Source organism: Schistocerca cancellata, chromosome 8, assembly GCF_023864275.1.
Source record: "Schistocerca cancellata isolate TAMUIC-IGC-003103 chromosome 8, iqSchCanc2.1, whole genome shotgun sequence".
NCBI lineage: Eukaryota > Metazoa > Arthropoda > Insecta > Orthoptera > Acrididae > Schistocerca > Schistocerca cancellata.
Window position 1 is genome coordinate 596,113,661 of NC_064633.1, and position 19,628 is coordinate 596,133,288.

At 43.4% G+C, this 19,628-nt stretch overlaps 2 protein-coding genes across 2 annotated transcripts in view; both read right to left on the minus strand.

The window, feature by feature from the left end:
* The window catches only part of LOC126094798 (cytochrome P450 6a2-like), a 230,274-nt gene that overhangs the window by 110,765 nt on the left and 99,881 nt on the right, over positions 1–19,628 (minus strand). The gene's annotated exons all lie outside the window — the stretch shown is intronic.
* The window catches only part of LOC126095700 (cytochrome P450 6a2-like), a 63,062-nt gene continuing 51,035 nt past the window's right edge, over positions 7,602–19,628 (minus strand). Inside the window, exon 6 of the mRNA XM_049910452.1 lies at positions 7,602–7,783. Within this exon, the coding sequence (XP_049766409.1) occupies positions 7,602–7,783 (182 nt within the window). The remainder of the gene's footprint in view (positions 7,784–19,628) is intronic.

Genomic DNA, 19,628 nt, shown 5'->3' on the forward strand with positions numbered 1-19,628 from the left:
TCCTTAGAAAAATTATACAAGACTGTGCCTAAACTGACACACAATATTTTTAGCGCAACGCAATCTGACTTTCAAAAATCCCTACAAAAGAATGGCCCTGACTAACATTAACCTATACCTTTCACAAATCACTTACCTCACAAAAATCTTCGTTACTCAAGCTACAGCAATACAGCGAGCGCCACTACCGCCAGCTAAATAACAGATTCAAACTACGGAAGGCACTAACTACTAGTAGGCATAATTAGCAAATGAAAGATTTTACTAGAGAACAAACAATGTATTTACCTTAATTGTCATCAAAAGTCATAATATATACAGCAGTTCATGACATCCATTTTTATAAACTTTCAAAACTCCGCCATTTCTCTCCCCACATCCACCACTGCTGGCGGCTCACCTCCAACTGCGCAACCAACAACAATGCAAACCAGCCACAGACTGCACACAGCACAGCCAGTGATTTTCATACAGAGCGCTATGTGGCGTTACCAATAAAAAAACCTATACAGTCTACTTACATATCCCCCATGCTCCCCACAAAAAATTTGACAAATTGTTTCCGGCAGTGGCCAATACAGATTTGAAAAAAAATTTTCATAATTAAAATAACAAAGAAATCAAATGCACACACTTATCAATACAATGTTGGTCAAAGTCTAAAATTTTCTCACAGTCCATAAAGATAGTCCTAATCGTTCATCACAGTAAAATTGCAGTGTTTTTCTCAAAATCTGAGCAGTAAAATAAAATGCACACAGAAGTAGTGGATTTCCATGCAGTCTTGAAGACGTAGTGTTGTCCTTCCAACGGAAAGACAGTGCTGACTCTTGACATGCAGACAGGTAATGGTCCACAACAGAGCAAACCTACAGCAGAGTCTGTCGCAGTTTTGAAGAATATTGGTAGGTAGGTCATCACAGTGTAGACCCACTGTAGTCCTGGTAGAGATTACGGTATTGGTGGGCCACCAGAGGTGCAGACCCACTGCAGTCCATGTAGAAATAATGGTATTGGTGAGTCATCAAAGGTGTAGACCCACTGTAGTCCTTAAGAATTTGCGTTACAAATCTTAATAGTGTTGAAAAATCATAAACTTCCAAAACTCCGCCATTTCTCTCCCCACATGCACCACTGCTGGCGGCTTACCTCCAACTGCGCAACGCTACGCGCTGTTAACAGCCAACCGCCCAACACTACAATGGCCAACAACAATGCAAACCAGCCACAGACTGCACACAGCACAGCCAGTGATTTTCATACAGAGCGCTATGTGGCGTTACCAATAAAAAAACCTAAACAGCCTACTTACAGGTGTACTGGTATCTGTCATGATATATCTGACGAATATCGTGCTACATTCCAGGGCAGCGCGGTATTGATTGGGACCTGAACAATATGATGGTGTGATAATGAGACCATATGAACTCATATAACTGATAAAAGATATTTGAAAGCCTGTAAGTTTGAAGAATGGCGGAGTGAGACCGTGGAAACACTTGAAGGCTGGTATACAGCATATTTCCAAGCATGAGGTATGATCGCTAGCTACGTAACGTTACCCCTACTCGAAGTATGGTGCGCCAATTAACACGTCACGGTTCACATCCGAAACATCTGCATCGAGTGGGATGTAGCAACACACCAACCTATGAATATGTATATGAAGGCTCCGCTGATCATGTCGTTTTCAGTTGCACCCTTTTTCAGGTAGAGAGAACCTGCAGATAATTAGACTACTGTCTATATGGACTAAAGTTCATATATGTGTACACTGAATGTGTAAAAGGCAACTCCTTAAATTTCAGTCTGCAAGACTAAGTGGGCGATGCGAATATCAGAATAATGTCAACAGATCACAAGAAGCGTTACCCCCACCATAGATAATGAGAGGCGTATATCAGTTTAATGAAGAGAAACATTCCAGTGTGGGTAACGTAGTATAGTGCAGGAACAACAAGTATAGAAGTAGGTATAAGAGTAATTAGTCAACAAACCTCGAGTTATTTTGGGATTGCCAGAAACGTATCTATAATACCACTTCAATTCAAACTTGAGTAAATTCTTTTTATTTTATGTTATTTTTAACTGATTCTTATTTTCGATATTCTGCTTTATATCTTCATTCGTATTACAAATGGTCGTTATTAATATAATTCATTACTGTATAAATAATACAAAACAGTGTATGTCACCCTCATTATTTAATTTGTACGACCTGCTTAGAATTTCCAGATAACAGGTCTAAAATTCGCGGTAATAAATTGAACTGAATTGAACTGAAATTGAGTCTATTTGTCGTGCTGATGAGCTGTTTCCTGCTGCGCTTGGTACTACAGTTTCGTGGCCTGGGAGGCTCGTCACAAATACTTTACCTAGAAGTAGTTCCGTTTTGACCCTACAGTGGGAACATTGGAGTGCTTGGCCCGATCTACCTAGTGTTGATCAAACAGTCCCGTTGCTGCAATTCGCATCCCGGCTCGTAAGTACCTGCTGACGGCCTTCCATGGTTCTGGGTAAACTGCTAGTTTTGTGGTAATACCCATAATGAAGAAGTGACATTACAAGCGCCCAGGCAGACATTGTGGTCAACTGGGTAGAGCACTAGATTCTGTTTCTGGAGATCTCGGGTTCAACCTGGGATAGTGTGGAGATTTTTCTCATTCCAAGTCGTCACCGTGGCAAACCCACGTTCAGTCAGCCTGCTATCTAACAAGTAGTGAGGATCTTTCCAGTCAGAAAAACGTGGGCGGGGCGGTGGATCCGCCAACCTCCCGGTCCTAGTGCCATGGTGAAGAAAAGCTGCATCCTATTTGCAGTCAGGTCAGTAGGCCGGTCGTGGGCTTGGACCTCAGACATTACCTTTTATGCCTCACCAAATATTTTGGATGAACATAGTGGGTAATATGTTAGCATTGTCCACAGCGTCTTCAAGTTAACTCTTTTGGTAAACACACGACCACCTGCAGCCATCGTCCTTGAATCCAACAACTCTCCTACCTGAACAGGAGCCCTCTCCTTCTATACCGGAAATCTTGACGCCAGATCACGAGAGAGGGACAGTAAGGCTTGTCGTTGTCCAAAGCACAAGCCAGAGGCGTTAGTGATTTCGTTCTCAGAAGCTCCACTAGCCGAACTGATCAAACGATCTCAAGTGGAAGATATTGCCAGAGGTAGGTGTGACGTAGCATGTGAAAGTTGCTGGATTTGGACGGATTACTCATGTTTCTGAAATATCAGATCTGAAGATGGTTCTGAATGAACCGAAACCGGTCATATGAATACAAAAAATTGCAATCAAGACGGATTTTAAGTAACATTATAAAATCACTGATTGCTGTTATCCCAGAAGACATTATGTATGTTTTTGCAAAGGTATGGAGAGACTGCCAACAAATTGGAAACGAGGTATTATTGTGAAAATACCCAAAAAAGACATGTTATTAACTGCAACAACTGGTGGGGCATTACCCTATTGTCGGTACCGAGTAAGGTATCTTCGAGAATCATTTTGAACCGCGTTAAAGATTCTGTGGAAGCACAACTGAGGAGAGAGCATGCGGGTTTTAGAAAACATCAAAGCTGTGTGGACCTTACAAATACTCTCAGAATTTTTCTGGAATAAAGTGCGGAGTGGTAACATATCTTCTACCTTACCTTAATTGACTCTAAAAAGGCTCTCGACTCTATCAATCGAAGAGTAATGTGGGACACACTTGGAGAATACGGTATTCCAACGAAGATTATTAACATCAACAAGGAAAACTATGAATGCCAAGTACTACTTAATGGAGAACTAAACAGAGTCTTTCCAAGTTAATTCGGGAGTACGACACGGTATATTCTTTCGCCAACACTATATCTTTTGGTGTTCAACAATGTGATGAAGAGATTGATGGGGGGACGGAAGAGAGGTGTACAATGGGGGATGCGGTATCGGGCCGAAGATCTAGATTTCGCAGACGACATCTGCATAATGTCACAACGATATCGAGACTTAGAAGAGAAATTGGCCAGGTATGAGGAGAGGCAAGGTCTCAAGCTAAATGTTCTCAAAACCAAAGAAATGCGGATAAATTCGACCATGACGACTAGGCTGTCCATTAATGGAGAAGACATTTTGTACCGCTGTAACCTGTTTGGAGAAATAGGAACATCTCAAAGAAGATCAAACTTCGGCTTTTCAGTAGCAATGTAAAGGCTGTTCTGTTGTATGGTTGCGCAGCTTGGAAGGTGGCTAACCACATCAAAACCCAGCTTCAAGTTTTTATGAACCGCTGTCTCCGCCGTATTTTAAATATGAGATGGCCAGATATATTGACAAAATGAAGATCTTTGGAGGGATACAAATCAGCAACCGATCAATATGCAAATCAAGGAAAGAAAATGGAACTGGATTGTTCATACATAGAGGAAACCAGATGGAACTGTTGATAGGGTGGTGTTAGACTGGAACCCTCAAGGAGTTAGAAAACGTGGTCGTCCCAAACAGACCTGCAAAGTGACGATCGAGAGATAAGCTGCAGAGGATGGGAAAACCTGGAGTGAAGCGAAGAGACTTGCTAGAAATCGTGTCAGGTGGAGGAATTTCGTCACGGCCCTATGTTCCAGATGGAACGACAGGAACTAAGTCAAATCAAGTGTCACTACTAGTTAAAAAGTGCCTTTTTTGAAAGTGATAAATGTAAGCTGTGGAAGCAAAATACATGATTATTCCGGTGTGAGGAACTCAAACGAGGAACAGGTTTGGCTACGGTGTCTAAGTCGGGCCGCTTGAATTTGCACTCGCACCGACCTCATTGGCTAAATTCAATGACAAATAGCTCAGAAACGATCAAACGTATTTTTCTTAACAATTATTTCTCAACTCAACCTCCCCTGAAATCCCACAGAAAGGTTTCCAGGCTGCTTCTGACCACTCTCAACACACAAAACATTTCCCACTGAAGTTTAAAGGTGACTGTCTCATTTGACACGAAAATTTTCTAGTAATAAATGTGAATGAAATTGTGAATTTGATAATGTACTCGACCTCTATAGTATCCTTTTAAGTCAGTTCCTGAGACCACAGACGTTGGTCAGAGAAGTTAATTTTAGTTTGCCAGGGTAGCAGTCAGTGTGTGGTATACAGTCTGGCTACGTACTTGGTTTGAAAACGATGGAAGCTGGCCTGCCGTGCAGTGGAGATAGCAGCACTTTGAAAAAAATTTATAGTAACGTTTTGGTGAAAGATACTCAGTAAGTGGGATTGTATTAATGGACAAATTATATAGTCCACCATGTAAGGTAATAAAGTTTTTATATTTGTAATTGTGTAGTTTCTTATTGTTGCCGCGCGGGGTTGCCGTGCGGCCCAAGGCGCCTTACCACTGTTCGAGCGACTGTCCCCGTTGCAGGTTCGGGTCCTCCCTTTGCCGTGGGTGTGTGTGTTGTCGTTAGCGTAAGTTAGTATATGTTAGATTAAGTAGTGTGTAAGCCTAGGGACTGATGATCTTAGCAGTTTGATCCCACAGAACTTACGACTAATTTCCAATTTTCTTATTGTTGGAACACCGCGTATGATTGAAGTATGGTGTAGAAATTTTGTAATGCAGTGTGTGATTTTGTTTTATAATTGAAAGAAGTATTAAGGAAAGCAGTTATACACAACAAAATTATTACGAAATATCTTGCTAATTTGCCTAATTGTGAGAACTTTATGAAACCGTGTATTGTAGTTATGGCATAATGAAGCAAAGTTACACTTGGAGTCTTTGTCCTCATTCATCATTCGTTAAATTTTTTCCTCATTTTTCATTCTCTATCTTTATGTATGTGATTGCATACTCGCGTTGCAGATCGCGAGTTGTGTGCTACAGAAACTTCTTTATGAAAAGTGCCGGCCGGAGTGGCCGAGCGTTTCTAAGCGCTTCAGTCTGGAAACACGCGACCGCTACGGTCGCAGGTTCGAATCCTGCCTCCGGCATGGGTGTGTGTGATATCCTTAGGTTAGTTAGGTTTAAGTAGTTCTAAGTTCTAAGGGACTGATGACCTCAGATGTTAAGCCCCACAGTGCTCAGAGCCATTTGAACCATTTTTTTAAAATGAAAGGTAATAAGATACAGTCTTGCATTGCACATGGCAAGTACGGTAAATGAAATTTGCGTTTTTGACAGTTGCATCGTTATCTTAATAATACGAGGTTGCAGAACACACTAGCGTTCCTTGCGCACAGGTAGGACAACAGATTTAATTAGCACCAAATTTCAAGTCTACTGTAAGGCACAGTGATCGTCAGAGTTTTAATTGTGAAAATAACATATTAGTTCAAAGGCTTAATATCAGCATATTATCTCAAAATAAGGTGCTATCTTGTGACTTTTCCAGCAGTTTTAGCAGCAAGTCGGATGCGTTAAATCTTATGTTCATTTTCTGTGTAATTGAGTTAGTAATTCTGGTACACTCATTGTTTGAAAGATTAAAGACTGACAATAGTCAGGGACAAAATTTTAATCTCAGTCATTTCTTTTGTGGCTCAAACAGCATACGCAAATTTCATTGGAAACGATTGCTCTCTCACTGTTGACGTACTGGCTAGCTTGGATTTCGCATCGTACAGCGTCAGCTTCGCATACTGTCGTTCAAAAATGTAATTTTAAGGCAGTTCTGTTGCTCTGCACTGAGATTTACGTATTTCAGTATCAAAATAAGTTTAATACGAATTTTTCAGATGCCAACCGGACACGTAAAGACATGAGTTTACAAGACTAACAATAAACTTTTGTTTCCATTATGCGGATTAGACCTGGAATACGAAGAAGACTGTCCTCACATTTAAAAAGAGGAATGCCTGCTCTCCCGTCCCAATTTTCCATCACACTGATTTGCTTCCTTTTGTAGACATCACCCAAGGCTTTTCAAAATCGCTTTACGAAACAAGCAGACAAGTGGCAAGATATATAACCATCGCTTGATCTCTTCTTAGAGTTCTAACATTAACTGAAATTTTTTCTCCTATCTTGATCCGGGCCGTTTAATCGCAGAATCGGTGTTCTGTTATATCAAACGTTTTCAAGTCGCACGAGCCGAAGTGGTCTACTATATTTCCACTCCAGGACGAAAACTAACTTGTTCCTCATTCCTGCATAATTCCTAAGATCAAAATAGGTCTCGCTGATGCTGCGTTTTTATTTTTCATATCTATGTGTGCAGGATTGTCTGGAACACATCAGAGCGTGACTCATCTGGCTAACTAATCTGTAGCCATGTCTGTCAAGAATGAAAATATCTTCTGGAGGTTTTTGTAGAGGGATTCACCCATTTTTTGCAAGTGAATTCCTAATGTTGTAAATACAAATACTATTTAGAGATTTTGTTAAAATATGCCACAAAATTATACGGTATGCAGTAGGAGATTTATTCATTTTTACAAGCGTATATGTTTCACAAACGGCGTTGTAGAGAACCACAAATCATATCCTCGTAGGCATCCAGTGTCATTGTTGTGGGTGGAAAGACTTTTAACAGCCTGTGCACCAAACATGGACACACGTCTGGAGCAGTGTAGGTGTAGACTACACGGCAGGTCCGACTCAGCTCGGGGTCCTTATCCTGCGGTGAGTCTAGGCTGGTGCAGCCTCCCTGCGCCGCGTCACCCTCAGGAAGACGCCACCCACGGGCGCCATGACGAATGACAGGGGTGCCAACCTGGGCGGCACCGCCGTCTGGTCGCACGTTTCAAAGCGGAACTTCTGCAGCATCGATGCCAGCCCCACCTTGGTCTGCAGTTGGCCGAACCGCATTCCTGTAGCAGACAGACGAGACCGCGACCAAATTAGAACACAGCAGAACAAGAGCCAAAATGTTGAATTATATCTTAGAATGTCCCTCAAGAACGTAAAATCATGGACTGTAACCATTACTCAATAGCTGTACTGCTGCTAACATGGGAACCTCCCCATCGCACCCTCCTCAGTTGTAAGTTGGCACAGTGGATAGGCCTTGAAAAACTGAACACAGATCAATCGAGAAAAACAGGAAGAAGTTTGTGTGGAACTATGAAAAAGAAAAATAAGCAGAATGTACAAACTGAGTGTCCATGTGCAAGATATGCAACATCGAGGACAGTGTGAGCTCAGTAGCGCCGTGGTCCTTCCTTCGAGTAATGCCGAATCATATCGACCCCAAGACTGTCTTATTCCCGGATGAGACGTATTACCCACGCACTAAAACTAATGCAATGACGTGGCTTCGTGGACATGCAGTGCTTTATTTGTTTCAAGATGGCACTAAGGACACTTTAGACTTTTGGAACTATTTGCAGGAATGACATTGCAAGATCCTCCGTAACCTAAAGTATCGACAGTATTTTTCCAATTACTTGTGGAGTGCGTTCCACGATCCTCCACGTAGCTGGAACATCACGGGTAAGAGAAGCTAAAATTACAAGACGTTGACAGAACACTACACGGTACAACGTGAGATCTACCTTGGTCATTATGAGAAGTCATACCTGGATGACAAAGCAGGTGGAGAGTTTCGTCGTGAACCCTCATACTCTGTAGCAGTATTTGAACCATGTCCTGTTTTTGTCCCCGGTGCGAAAAGGTCTTCGCAATTTTTGTTTCCCATCCGGTGCAAGATTTAGCACTGGTTAGTGGTGGTATGGATTCCACCCTTCAGTTTTGTTTCATGGTTTCCTTAGCCCCGCACTTTGCTCTCTTTCTTTATGCCTTTTTCTACAAATATTAGCATGTTTTTAGTTATGTGCGGCCCCAACTCGACGCAACGAGTGCACTTACTACTTTTCAGTTCCTTACTGTTAAAAAAATAAAAAATAAATAAAAAATTAAAAATAAATAAATGAATAAACAAAATTTCAAAAAATTCACAATAATATACCAACTGCATCCTCTGTACTACATCCCCAGGGTGGGAGAGAGGAGATATCGTGGCCAGGCCTCGGGTTGCGACCACTGCCCACCTTGCTTCCGCCACCCCACTACCTTATCCATCTCACACAAATATACACTCCTGGAAATGGAAAAAAGAACACATTGACACCGGTGTGTCAGACCCACCATACTTGCTCCGGACACTGCGAGAGGGCTGTACAAGCAATGATCACACGCACGGCACAGCGGACACACCAGGAACCGCGGTGTTGGCCGTCGAATGGCGCTAGCTGCGCAGCATTTGTGCACCGCCGCCGTCAGTGTCAGCCAGTTTGCCGTGGCATACGGAGCTCCATCGCAGTCTTTAACACTGGTAGCATGCCGCGACAGCGTGGACGTGAACCATATGTGCAGTTGACGGACTTTGAGCGAGGGCGTATAGTGGGCATGCGGGAGGCCGGGTGGACGTACCGCCGAATTGCTCAACACGTGGGGCGTGAGGTCTCCACAGTACATCGATGTTGTCGCCAGTGGTCGGCGGAAGGTGCACGTGCCCGTCGACCTGGGACCGGACCGCAGCGACGCACGGATGCACGCCAAGACCGTAGGATCCTACGCAGTGCCGTAGGGGACCGCACCGCCACTTCCCAGCAAATTAGGGACACTGTTGCTCCTGGGGTATCGGCGAGGACCATTCGCAACCGTCTCCATGAAGCTGGGCTACGGTCCCGCACACCGTTAGGCCGTCTTCCGCTCACGCCCCAACATCGTGCAGCCCGCCTCCAGTGGTGTCGCGACAGGCGTGAATGGAGGGACGAATGGAGACGTGTCGTCTTCAGCGATGAGAGTCGCTTCTGCCTTGGTGCCAATGATGGTCGTATGCGTGTTTGGCGCCGTGCAGGTGAGCGCCACAATCAGGACTGCATACGACCGAGGCACACAGGGCCAACACCCGGCATCATGGTGTGGGGAGCGATCTCCTACACTGGCCGTACACCACTGGTGATCGTCGAGGGGACACTGAATAGTGCACGGTACATCCAAACCGTCATCGAACCCATCGTTCTACCATTCCTAGACCGGCAAGGGAACTTGCTGTTCCAACAGGACAATGCACGTCCGCATGTATCCCGTGCCACCCAACGTGCTCTAGAAGGTGTAAGTCAACTACCCTGGCCAGCAAGATCTCCGGATCTGTCCCCCATTGAGCATGTTTGGGACTGGATGAAGCGTCGTCTCACGCGGTCTGCACGTCCAGCACGAACGCTGGTCCAACTGAGGCGCCAGGTGGAAATGGCATGGCAAGCCGTTCCACAGGACTACATCCAGCATCTCTACGATCGTCTCCATTGGAGAATAGCAGCCTGCATTGCTGCGAAAGGTGGATATACACTGTACTAGTGCCGACATTGTGCATTCTCTTTTGCCTGTGTCTATGTGCCTGTGGTTCTGTCAGTGTGATCATGTGATGTATCTGACCCCAGGAATGTGTCAATAAAGTTTCCCCTTCCTGGGACAATGAATTCACGGTGTTCTTATTTCAATTTCCAGGAGTGTATATATAAAGCGGTCTAAGAAAAAGAAAAGCAAAAAAATGGTCCCGTGGTTAGCGTGAGCAGCTGCGCAACGAGAGGTTCTTGGTTCAAGTCATCCCACGAGAGAAAACTTAAATTTTTTATTTTCAGACAATTATCAAAGTTCAGGTACTCACACATAATCAACTTCGCTCTCCAAAATTCCAGGACATGTTCAGATTTGCTTGGACACATGCAGGATTTGACGGTCTACACACGGCAAAATTTTAAAACGTTAAAAACATATGTTTTGACAGAGCACAGGGAAAACTGCGCGACTGTGAAACAGTTGCATTCATTTGTTGCAGTTTATGTGACAAACTCTTATGTTTTCATCACTTGTTTTGGGAGTGATTATCATATCCATAAGAAAACCTAAATCGGGCAAGGTAGAAGAACCTTTTTACCCATTCGCCAAGTGTACAAGTTAGGTGGGTCTACATCATATTCCTGTCATGTGACGCACATGCCGTCACCAGTGTCGTATAGAATATATCAGACGTGTTTTCCTGTGGAGGAATCGGTTGACCTATGACCTGGCGATCAAATGTTTTCGGTTCCTATTGGAGAGGTACGTCCTTCCGTCTACTAATCGCACGGTTTTGCGGTGCGGTCGCAAAACACAGACACTAAACTTATTACAATGAACAGAGACGTCAATGAACGAACGGACAGATCATAACTTTGCGAAAATAAAGGAAGTAAACTTTTCACGCGAGGGAAGACTTGAACCAAGGACCTCTTATTCCGCAACTGCTCACACTAATCACGGGACCACGGCGCTCCTAAGCTCGGACTATCCATGATGTTGCTTATCTTGCGCATGGACTACTCAGTTTGTATATCTTGCTTATTTTTTTCATAGTTCCACACAACATCTTCCTGTTTTCTCTATTGATCTGTGTTCAGTTTTTCAATGTCTATCCACTGAGCCAACTTATAACTAAATCTGAGGGGGGTGCGATGGGGAGGTTCCCTTGTAAGGTGAGTGATCTAGTGACCAATATTAGTGGTGTTGAAAGGCAAATGAAATCTCTAACTCAAGATAAGGCATCAGGGTCTGACGGAGTACCACAACTACGGGTGTTAACGAAAAGTACGACTATATGAGGTATCAAATCCCAATTGTGTCCAGATGAGCATTTCGTGGCGAAGGCACTGGATGTTATCACTCATAAACATTCATTTGGAAACGTGGAATAACGTCAGGCTGTCTTTTTTATGTATTAACTATCTGCGGACAATGTTAATATCACTATAGATATTGTAAATGACTATAATGAAGTACTAGCCGAAAACAGTTGCGCTAATGCTTAGTCAGGCTTTGGTAACTTCACTAAATTTCGGGTGTACAGCAGCACAAATTCAGCTTCATCTTGTAACATTTCAGCTGTGTGGCATTCAGTCATCTTAAGAGTGAGCCACTGTAGCTTTTTTTTCTCTTTATTCTTATTTTAAAACCTGTACAACAGGCAGGCTGTCAGCAGCATTCTACGCTGCTCTTCAGCCATAGAATAGACAATGAGAAAACAACAGAAAGAATACACGTAAGCTACATAACGTTGGGTAATAAAAGAGGAGACACAGGAAGACAAACACGGAGCCATTCACACTGGACGATAATCCACACTACACACTGTTGTCACAAAACACGAACACTGAAGACGGCGACGGCACAGGTGAACGGTGGAGTGTGACGGTGAACACTGAACACTAAACACGACGACACACACGAGACACTGATGGCGATGATCTCCGGCGCGCGAATGTCCACTTAGCGTGTGCGAGTCCGGGGACCTGCCAAGAGGTGAAGAAGGGGGAGGTGGGGGAGAGGGGAGAACAAAGATGCCAATGGCTGAGGAGATGGGGGAGGAGGAGAGGGACAGGGGAGGGCAAGCCCGGGGGAGGAGTGTGGAGAAAGGGAGGAGGGAGGGAAGAGGGAGAGAATGGTGGGAGGGTGCAAAAAGGAGCAAAAACAGGAAGAGGGAGGGAGGATTAAAGTTGGTAGGAGGGGTAGATGGAGGGGAGGAGGGCATCATCAGGGAGAGGGAGCTGGCGGAAGCCACCTTGGAAGAGGGTAAGGAGGGTGGAGAGATGAAGATCGTGTGGGACGTGGGAATACAGGCGCGGCAGCGGGCGAGGGTGGGAGAGGATGGGTGAGACAAGTGGGTGAGGTGGATCGAGTTTGCGGGAGGTGTATAGGATCCGTATTCTGCCACTGCAGCACTCGCCCCGTCCTTTTAAACCCGCGGACAGCGTCACTGCGCATGCGGCCACAGGCACACAAGGCGCCAGAGACGTTGATCGGTTGCAAAGAGGTGCAATATCTGCATGAATTATGTCTGTGGCTGCCCGGTCGATCCACGCTGGGTTATCGATGTATCACTGTGGGATACACTGTGGCGACGTCTTTTAAAGCTTATCACAAAGTGACAGATTCCACGATTTAGCCAAGCTGAAGCCGCTATATCTATAGATCTATAAATTCTAGTCGGTGCCAACCGAATTTCAGTTGCTTCTTTTGCAAGTGAGTTCCAGAAAGATGAAGTCGAGACTAATATTTCGTCGCCGTCGTACATCATACCGTGCCCAATGTCAATACAGTGCTCTGCTACCTACGGTGTTCTGTGCATCTTTCAAAGGATCGTACGTCTCGTCCGTCCGATGTATGATAGGCCACGCTCACAGCGTATCTTGTAAACCTCAGGTTGCCGAAGCACCAAATCGTTTTCAGTGGAACCCAGAAGTGCTGCTCTCTTTGGTGAAGGGCAAAAATCACTCTTACCTGGTGTTTGCTGAAGTTCCGTCCTATTATTGGTGGACCCCATTTTTCAGGAAAGCTATGGACTTAAAACGTGGAGTGTCTTCCTCCCCATTCCTAGCGCCCACCGTTGGTTTCATTCGTAGAGCCGTACGTATCATCTGGGTAGAATCCCCATTGGTTTCAAAAACTCTGTTCAAGTGAAGACGCTCGTCCTCCAAACTGATCTCACCAGCAGTTATGAGTGCTCTGTGTCTCAGAGAGCTGATAAGTCTCATCGTCTGGGAAAGACATAGCAACTATTTGCATGTAAATCTGTATGCGTCATTTTTTAAAATACTGCATGTCCCAAAGTGGCATCATCTTTGAGTCATACAAAAACATCAAAAAATGGAAAGCATCCCTCTTTCTCGATTTTCGTTTCTGTGGTTGGAATTATGGTGGTTTAAAAATTCTTGTAATTTGTCTACACCATAGAGCGACACTACAAATCTGTCATCAGCATAACACTAAAATGATGTGTGCTTCAAGCTAGCAGATTCCAGCGCCTTTTCCTCGAAGTCCTCCATAAACAATTTGGAACCCAATCTACAACCAACTTAGAGATAGAAGTCATGACGCTTTCTGCAGGACCTGACGATCATTTTGCATAACAATGCTCAACCACGTACAGTGCAAGCTGTTACTGATTTGTTTCACTGATGCGGCTGCTAAGTGCAATACCATCTACTGCGCTCTCCTAAGTTTAAGCCCTCGTAAGTTCCACTCGATTTCTAAACTGAAGGAAACACTTCACGGCATTCGCTTCAGAACTGCTACAAATTCGTCGGGCAATAGACCGCGCCGCTCGAAATGTCAACACAACTGGTACTGCTAAGAGTATCCTACGACTTCCACACCGCTGGAAACGGGTTATACACAATGCTGGTGTCTACTTTGAATGTCAGTAAAACTTAGAAGTATCTATTTTGAACGAGCTGTAAGCCGGCCGGAGTGGCCGAGTGGTTCTAGGCGCTGCAGTCTGGAACCGCGCGACCGCTACTGTAGCTGGTTCGAATCCTGCCTCGAGCATGGATGTGTGTGATGTCCTTAGGTTAGTTAGGTTTAAGTATTTCTAAGTTCTAGGGGACTGATGGCCTCAGAAGTTAGGTCCCATAGTGCTCAGAGCCATTTAAGCCTTTCTTTTTGTATGAGCTGTAAATAAATAGTTGCCATTCTTAACGTTCGAACCCTCGTACATACATGTACGACATAATGCCATACTGTAAAGTGGGCTATGAAGCTGGACTCCACTGACAAATGAAAGAGAAGGTCATTCGTAAAGACTGGTGCCAGAATGAATTTCAACCGTGGCTGCTACAGGCAACACGCCCTAGAATTCCACACTTCAACTGTGGGCAGATCCAAGACGTCGAACACATTATTCTGGTTAAGGATTGAAACTGAAGCAATGAATTAAAATTTTTTCTAACGCTAGGACTTGAATCCAGGCCTCCTTTCTAACTAGGCAGACGTGCTATCCACAGCACAACCCTGCAATGGTAGATCACCCATTTGCACGGAATAGCCCTTCCTAACACGAACTCCAATTCACACCTTAGTCCACCTTGACTTTCCACTTCTCCAGTAGCCAGTACTGCTCAGGCTCTCCAGTATTGGAACAGCACCCCTGCGTTGTGTGTAATGGGGAAATCCTGCCTGTATCTCAGGCATAGGTGATGGACTGATCTTGTGTAATTATATTTTCGTGGAGTCATACTGAGTCTCAGCTTTAATTTCGATAAGGATAGAGGGGGATAACTGAGATAGGCTGAGGTGTGAATTGGACTTCGTATTACATGGGGCTTTGGACTGACATATTCCGTGCAGAGTAGTGCAATGGTTAGCACGTCGGCATAGTAAGCTGTCTAAGGTAAACGACAAAATTGACACTCATTACGTCCCAAGATGAGTGTCAATTTTATCCCAAGCCCCCCATGAACCATGGACCTTACCGTTGGTGGGGAGGCTTGCGTGCCTCAGCGATACAGGTGGCCCTACCGTAGGTACAACCACAACGGAGGGGTATCTGTTGAGAGGCCAGACAAACGTGTGGTTCCTGAAGAGGGGCAGCAGCCTTTACAGTAGTTGCAAGGGCAACAGTATGGATGATTGACCGATCTGGCCTTGTATCACTAACCAAAACGGCCTTGCTGTGCTGGTACTGCGAACGGCTGAAAGCAAGGGGAAACTACAGCCGTAATTTTTCCCGAGGGCATGCAGCTTTACTGTATGGTTAAATGATAATGCCACCCTCTTGGGTAAAATTTTCCGGAGGTAAAATAGTCACCCATTCGGATCTCCGGGCGGGGACTATTCAAGAGGACGTCGTTATCAGGAGAATGAAAACTGGCGTTCTACGGATCGGAGCGTGGAATTTCAGATCCCTTAATCGGGCAGGTAAGTTAGAAAATTTAGAAAGGGAAATGAATAGGTTAAAGTTAGATATAGTGGGAATTAGTGAAGTTCGGTGGCAGGAAGAACAAGGCTTTAGGTCAAGTGAATACAGGGTTATAAATACAAAACCAAATAGGGGTAATGCAGGAGTAGGTTAAATAATGAATAAAAAATAGGAGTGCGGGAAAGCTACTATAAACAGCATAGTGAACGCGTTATTGTGACCAAGATAGAACGAAGCCCACGCCTACTACAACAGTACAAGTTTATATGCCAACTAGCTCTGCAGATGATGTAGAAATTGATGAAATGTATGATGAGATAAAAGAAATTATTCAGGTAGTGAAGGGAGACGAAAATTTAATACTCATGGGTGACTAGAATTCGAGAGTAGGAAAATAGAGAGAAGGAAACATACTAGGTGAATATGATTTGGGGGGAAGGAATGAAAGAGGAAGCCGCCTTGTAGAATTTTGCACAGAGCATAACTTAATCACAGCTAACACTTGGTTCAAGAATCGTAAAAGAAGGTTGTATACATGGAAGAATCCTGCAGATACTAGAAGGTATCAGATAGATTATATAATGGTAAGACAGAGATTTAGGAACCAGATTTTAAATTGTAAGGCATTTCCAGGGGCAGATGTGGACTCTCACCACACTCTATTGGTTACGAACTGTAGATTAAAACTGAAGAAATTGCAAAAAGGTGGGAATTTAAGGAAATAGGACCTGGATAAACTGACTAAACCAGAGGTTGTGGAGAGTTTTAGGGAGAGCATAAGTGAACAACTGACAGGAATGGTGGAATGAAGTACAGTAGAGGAAGAATGCGTAGCTCTGAGGGATGATGTACTGACGGCAGCAGAGGATCAAGTAGGTAAAACGATAAGAGCTAGTATAGATCCTTGGGTAACAGAAGAAATATCGAATTTAATTAATGAAAGGATAAAATATAAAAATGCAGTAAATGAAACAGGCAAAAAGGAATACAAACGTCTCAAAAATGAGATCGACAGGAAGTGCAGAATGGCTAAGCAGGGATGGCTAGAGGACAAATGTAAGGATGTAGAGGCTTATCTCACTAGGGGTAACATAGATACTGCCTACAGGAAAATTAAAGAGACCTTTGGAGAAAAGAGAACCACTTGTATGAATATCGAAAGCTCAGATGGAAACCCAGTTCTAAGCAAAGGAGGGAAAGCAGAAAGGTGGAAGTAGTATACAGAGGGTCTATACAAGGGCGTTGTACTTGAGGACATTATTATGGAAGTGGCAGAGAATGTAGATGAAGACCAAATGGGAGATACGATGCTGCGTGAAGAGTATGACAGAGCACTGAAAGACCTGAGTCGAAACAAGGCCCCAGGAGTAGACAACATTCCAGTAGAACTACTGACGGCCTTGGGAGAGCCAGACCTGAGAAAACTCTACCATCTGGTGAGCAAGATGTATGAGACAGGCGAAATACGCTCAGACGTCAAGAAGAATATAATAATTCCAATCCCAAAGACAGCAGGTGTTGACAGATGTGAAAATTATCGAACTATCAGCTTAATAAGTCACAGCTGCAAAATACTAACACGAATTCTTTACAGAAGAATGGAAAAACTGCTACAAGTTGACCTCGGGGAAGATTAGTTAGGATTCGGTAGAAATATTGGAACAGGTGAGGCAATACTGACCTAAGGTCTTATCTTAGAAGAAAGATTAAGGAAAGCAAACCTACGTTGCTAGCATTTGTAGACTTAGAGAAAGCTTTTTACAATGTTGACTGGAATACTCCCTTTCAAATTGTAAAGGTGGCGGGGGCAAAATACAGGGAGCGAAAGGCTATTTACAATTTGTACAGAAACCAGATTGCAGTTGTAAGAATCGAGGGGCATGAAAGGAAAGCAGTGGTTGGGATGGGAGTGAGACAGGGTGTAGCCTGTCCCCGATGTTATTCAATCTGTATATTGAGCAAGAAGTAAAGGAAACAAAAGAAAAATGCGGAGTAGGTATTAAAATCCATGGTGAAGAAATGAAAACTTAGAGGTTCGCAGATGACATTGTAATTCTGTCAGAGACAGCACAGGACTTGGAAGAGCAGTTGAACGGAATGGACAGTGTCTTGAAAGGAGGATATAAGATGAACATCAACAAAAGCAAAACCAGGATAATGGAATGTAGTCGAATTAAGTCGAGTGATGCTGAGGGAATTAGATTCGGAAATGAGACACTTAAAGTAGTAACGGAGTTTTGCTATTTGATGAGCAAAATAACTGATGACGGTCGAAGTAGAGAGGATATAAGAATGTAGACTGGCAATAGCAAGGAAAGCGTATCTGAAGAAGAGAAATTTGTTAACATCGAGTATAGTTTTAAGTCTCAGGGAGTCGTTTATGAAAGGATTTTTATGGAGTGTAGTCATGTATGGAAGTGAAACGTGGACGATAAATAGTTTGGACAAGAAGCGAATAGAAGCTTTCGAAATGTGGTGCTACAGAATAATGCTGAAGATTAGATGGGTAGATAACGTAACTAATGAGGAGGTATTGAATAGAATTGGGGAGAAGAGGAGTTTGGGACACAACTTGACAAGAAGAGGCGACTGGTTGTTAGGACAAGGTCTGAGGCATCAAGGGATCACAAATATAGCATTGGAGGGCAGCGTGGAGGGTAAAAATCGTAGAGGGAGACCAAGAGATAAATACACTAAGGAGATTCAGAAGGATGTAGGTTGCAGTAAGTACTGGCAGATGAAGAATCTTGCACAGCTCTTGGAGAGCTGCATCAAACCAGTCTCAGGACTGAAGACCACAACAACAAGAACGACAACATCCCAAGGGAAATGTAATATATAGGATGCCCTAGCCATGCACACGATCAAGCTGGTTACTTACATGGACAATAGCGTCTATATAGTATGTTGTTACTCTTGAGAATAGCGAACATAAACTTTTGTAAAATGTCGAAAAGGGAATGGGCAGTTGCTTTAAACAGTCAACTTAAGTGCAAGGAACTTGCCGGATATTTCCAAGACCTACTTAATTGCTCACAACTTACACAAAGTTTTCCGCTGTAAGAACCTCTAGACTCTAATCACAATTTATTGCCGTCAGATGAAGAAGAAACTACGAGTAAGATCAAAATAATCAAAAACTATAAAGACATTCTGGAAACAGGACAAATTCCATAATATTGGAGAAAAGTGTTAATTCACCCGTTACACAATAAGGGTGACAGATGTAACTACAAGGCTATCTCACTAACATCAGTTACGTGTAAAATTCTATCCTAGGGTCTTCCGACAGAGCACAGAAACAACTTCAACCATTAATTAGAGAATATCTGGAAGGATTCAGACTGTGCCTTTTGTGTCCTGAGCAAGTCTTGTATGTAAAGACAATCAGAAGAAATCAGGCGATCTGTAGCAAAAGTTTAGTCCGTAAATTTGCTGATTTCAAAAAAGCTTAAGACTCAGTTGACCCCAAATCACTTTTCCAGGTAACAGAATAGCAATGTCTATATGTGAACTCACTTGCAATCATAAATCAGATACTGGCAGACACAAGTTCCAACTCTTTATTTATTAAGAAAATCTCAGACCATTTCGAAATCAAAAGGGGAGTTACACAATCAGCTGGTCTTCCTCAATTAATTTTCATCTACATTGTCGAGAAAGTGATACAAGAATGACGCAGACAGAAATCTGTTTTCAAAGCTGGCAAAACCGTAGCTGTAGGCAGAGGCAAGGTATGTACAGATTTCCAGACATTAGCATTTAAATATCACATTGAAACCATTCAGGAAAATGAAATAGAAACGAATGCAAAAATTAATTAGTAGCCAAAAGATAGAAACTGCATACCGACTTACTCAAATATCTGCAATAACAAATGTATCTCCGAGCACACTAAACTAAGACACTACAGCACAGTAATTAAATTAATTAGAAGACAAAGGTTAACGTTCAATGGACACATTAAAAGAATGGACCGA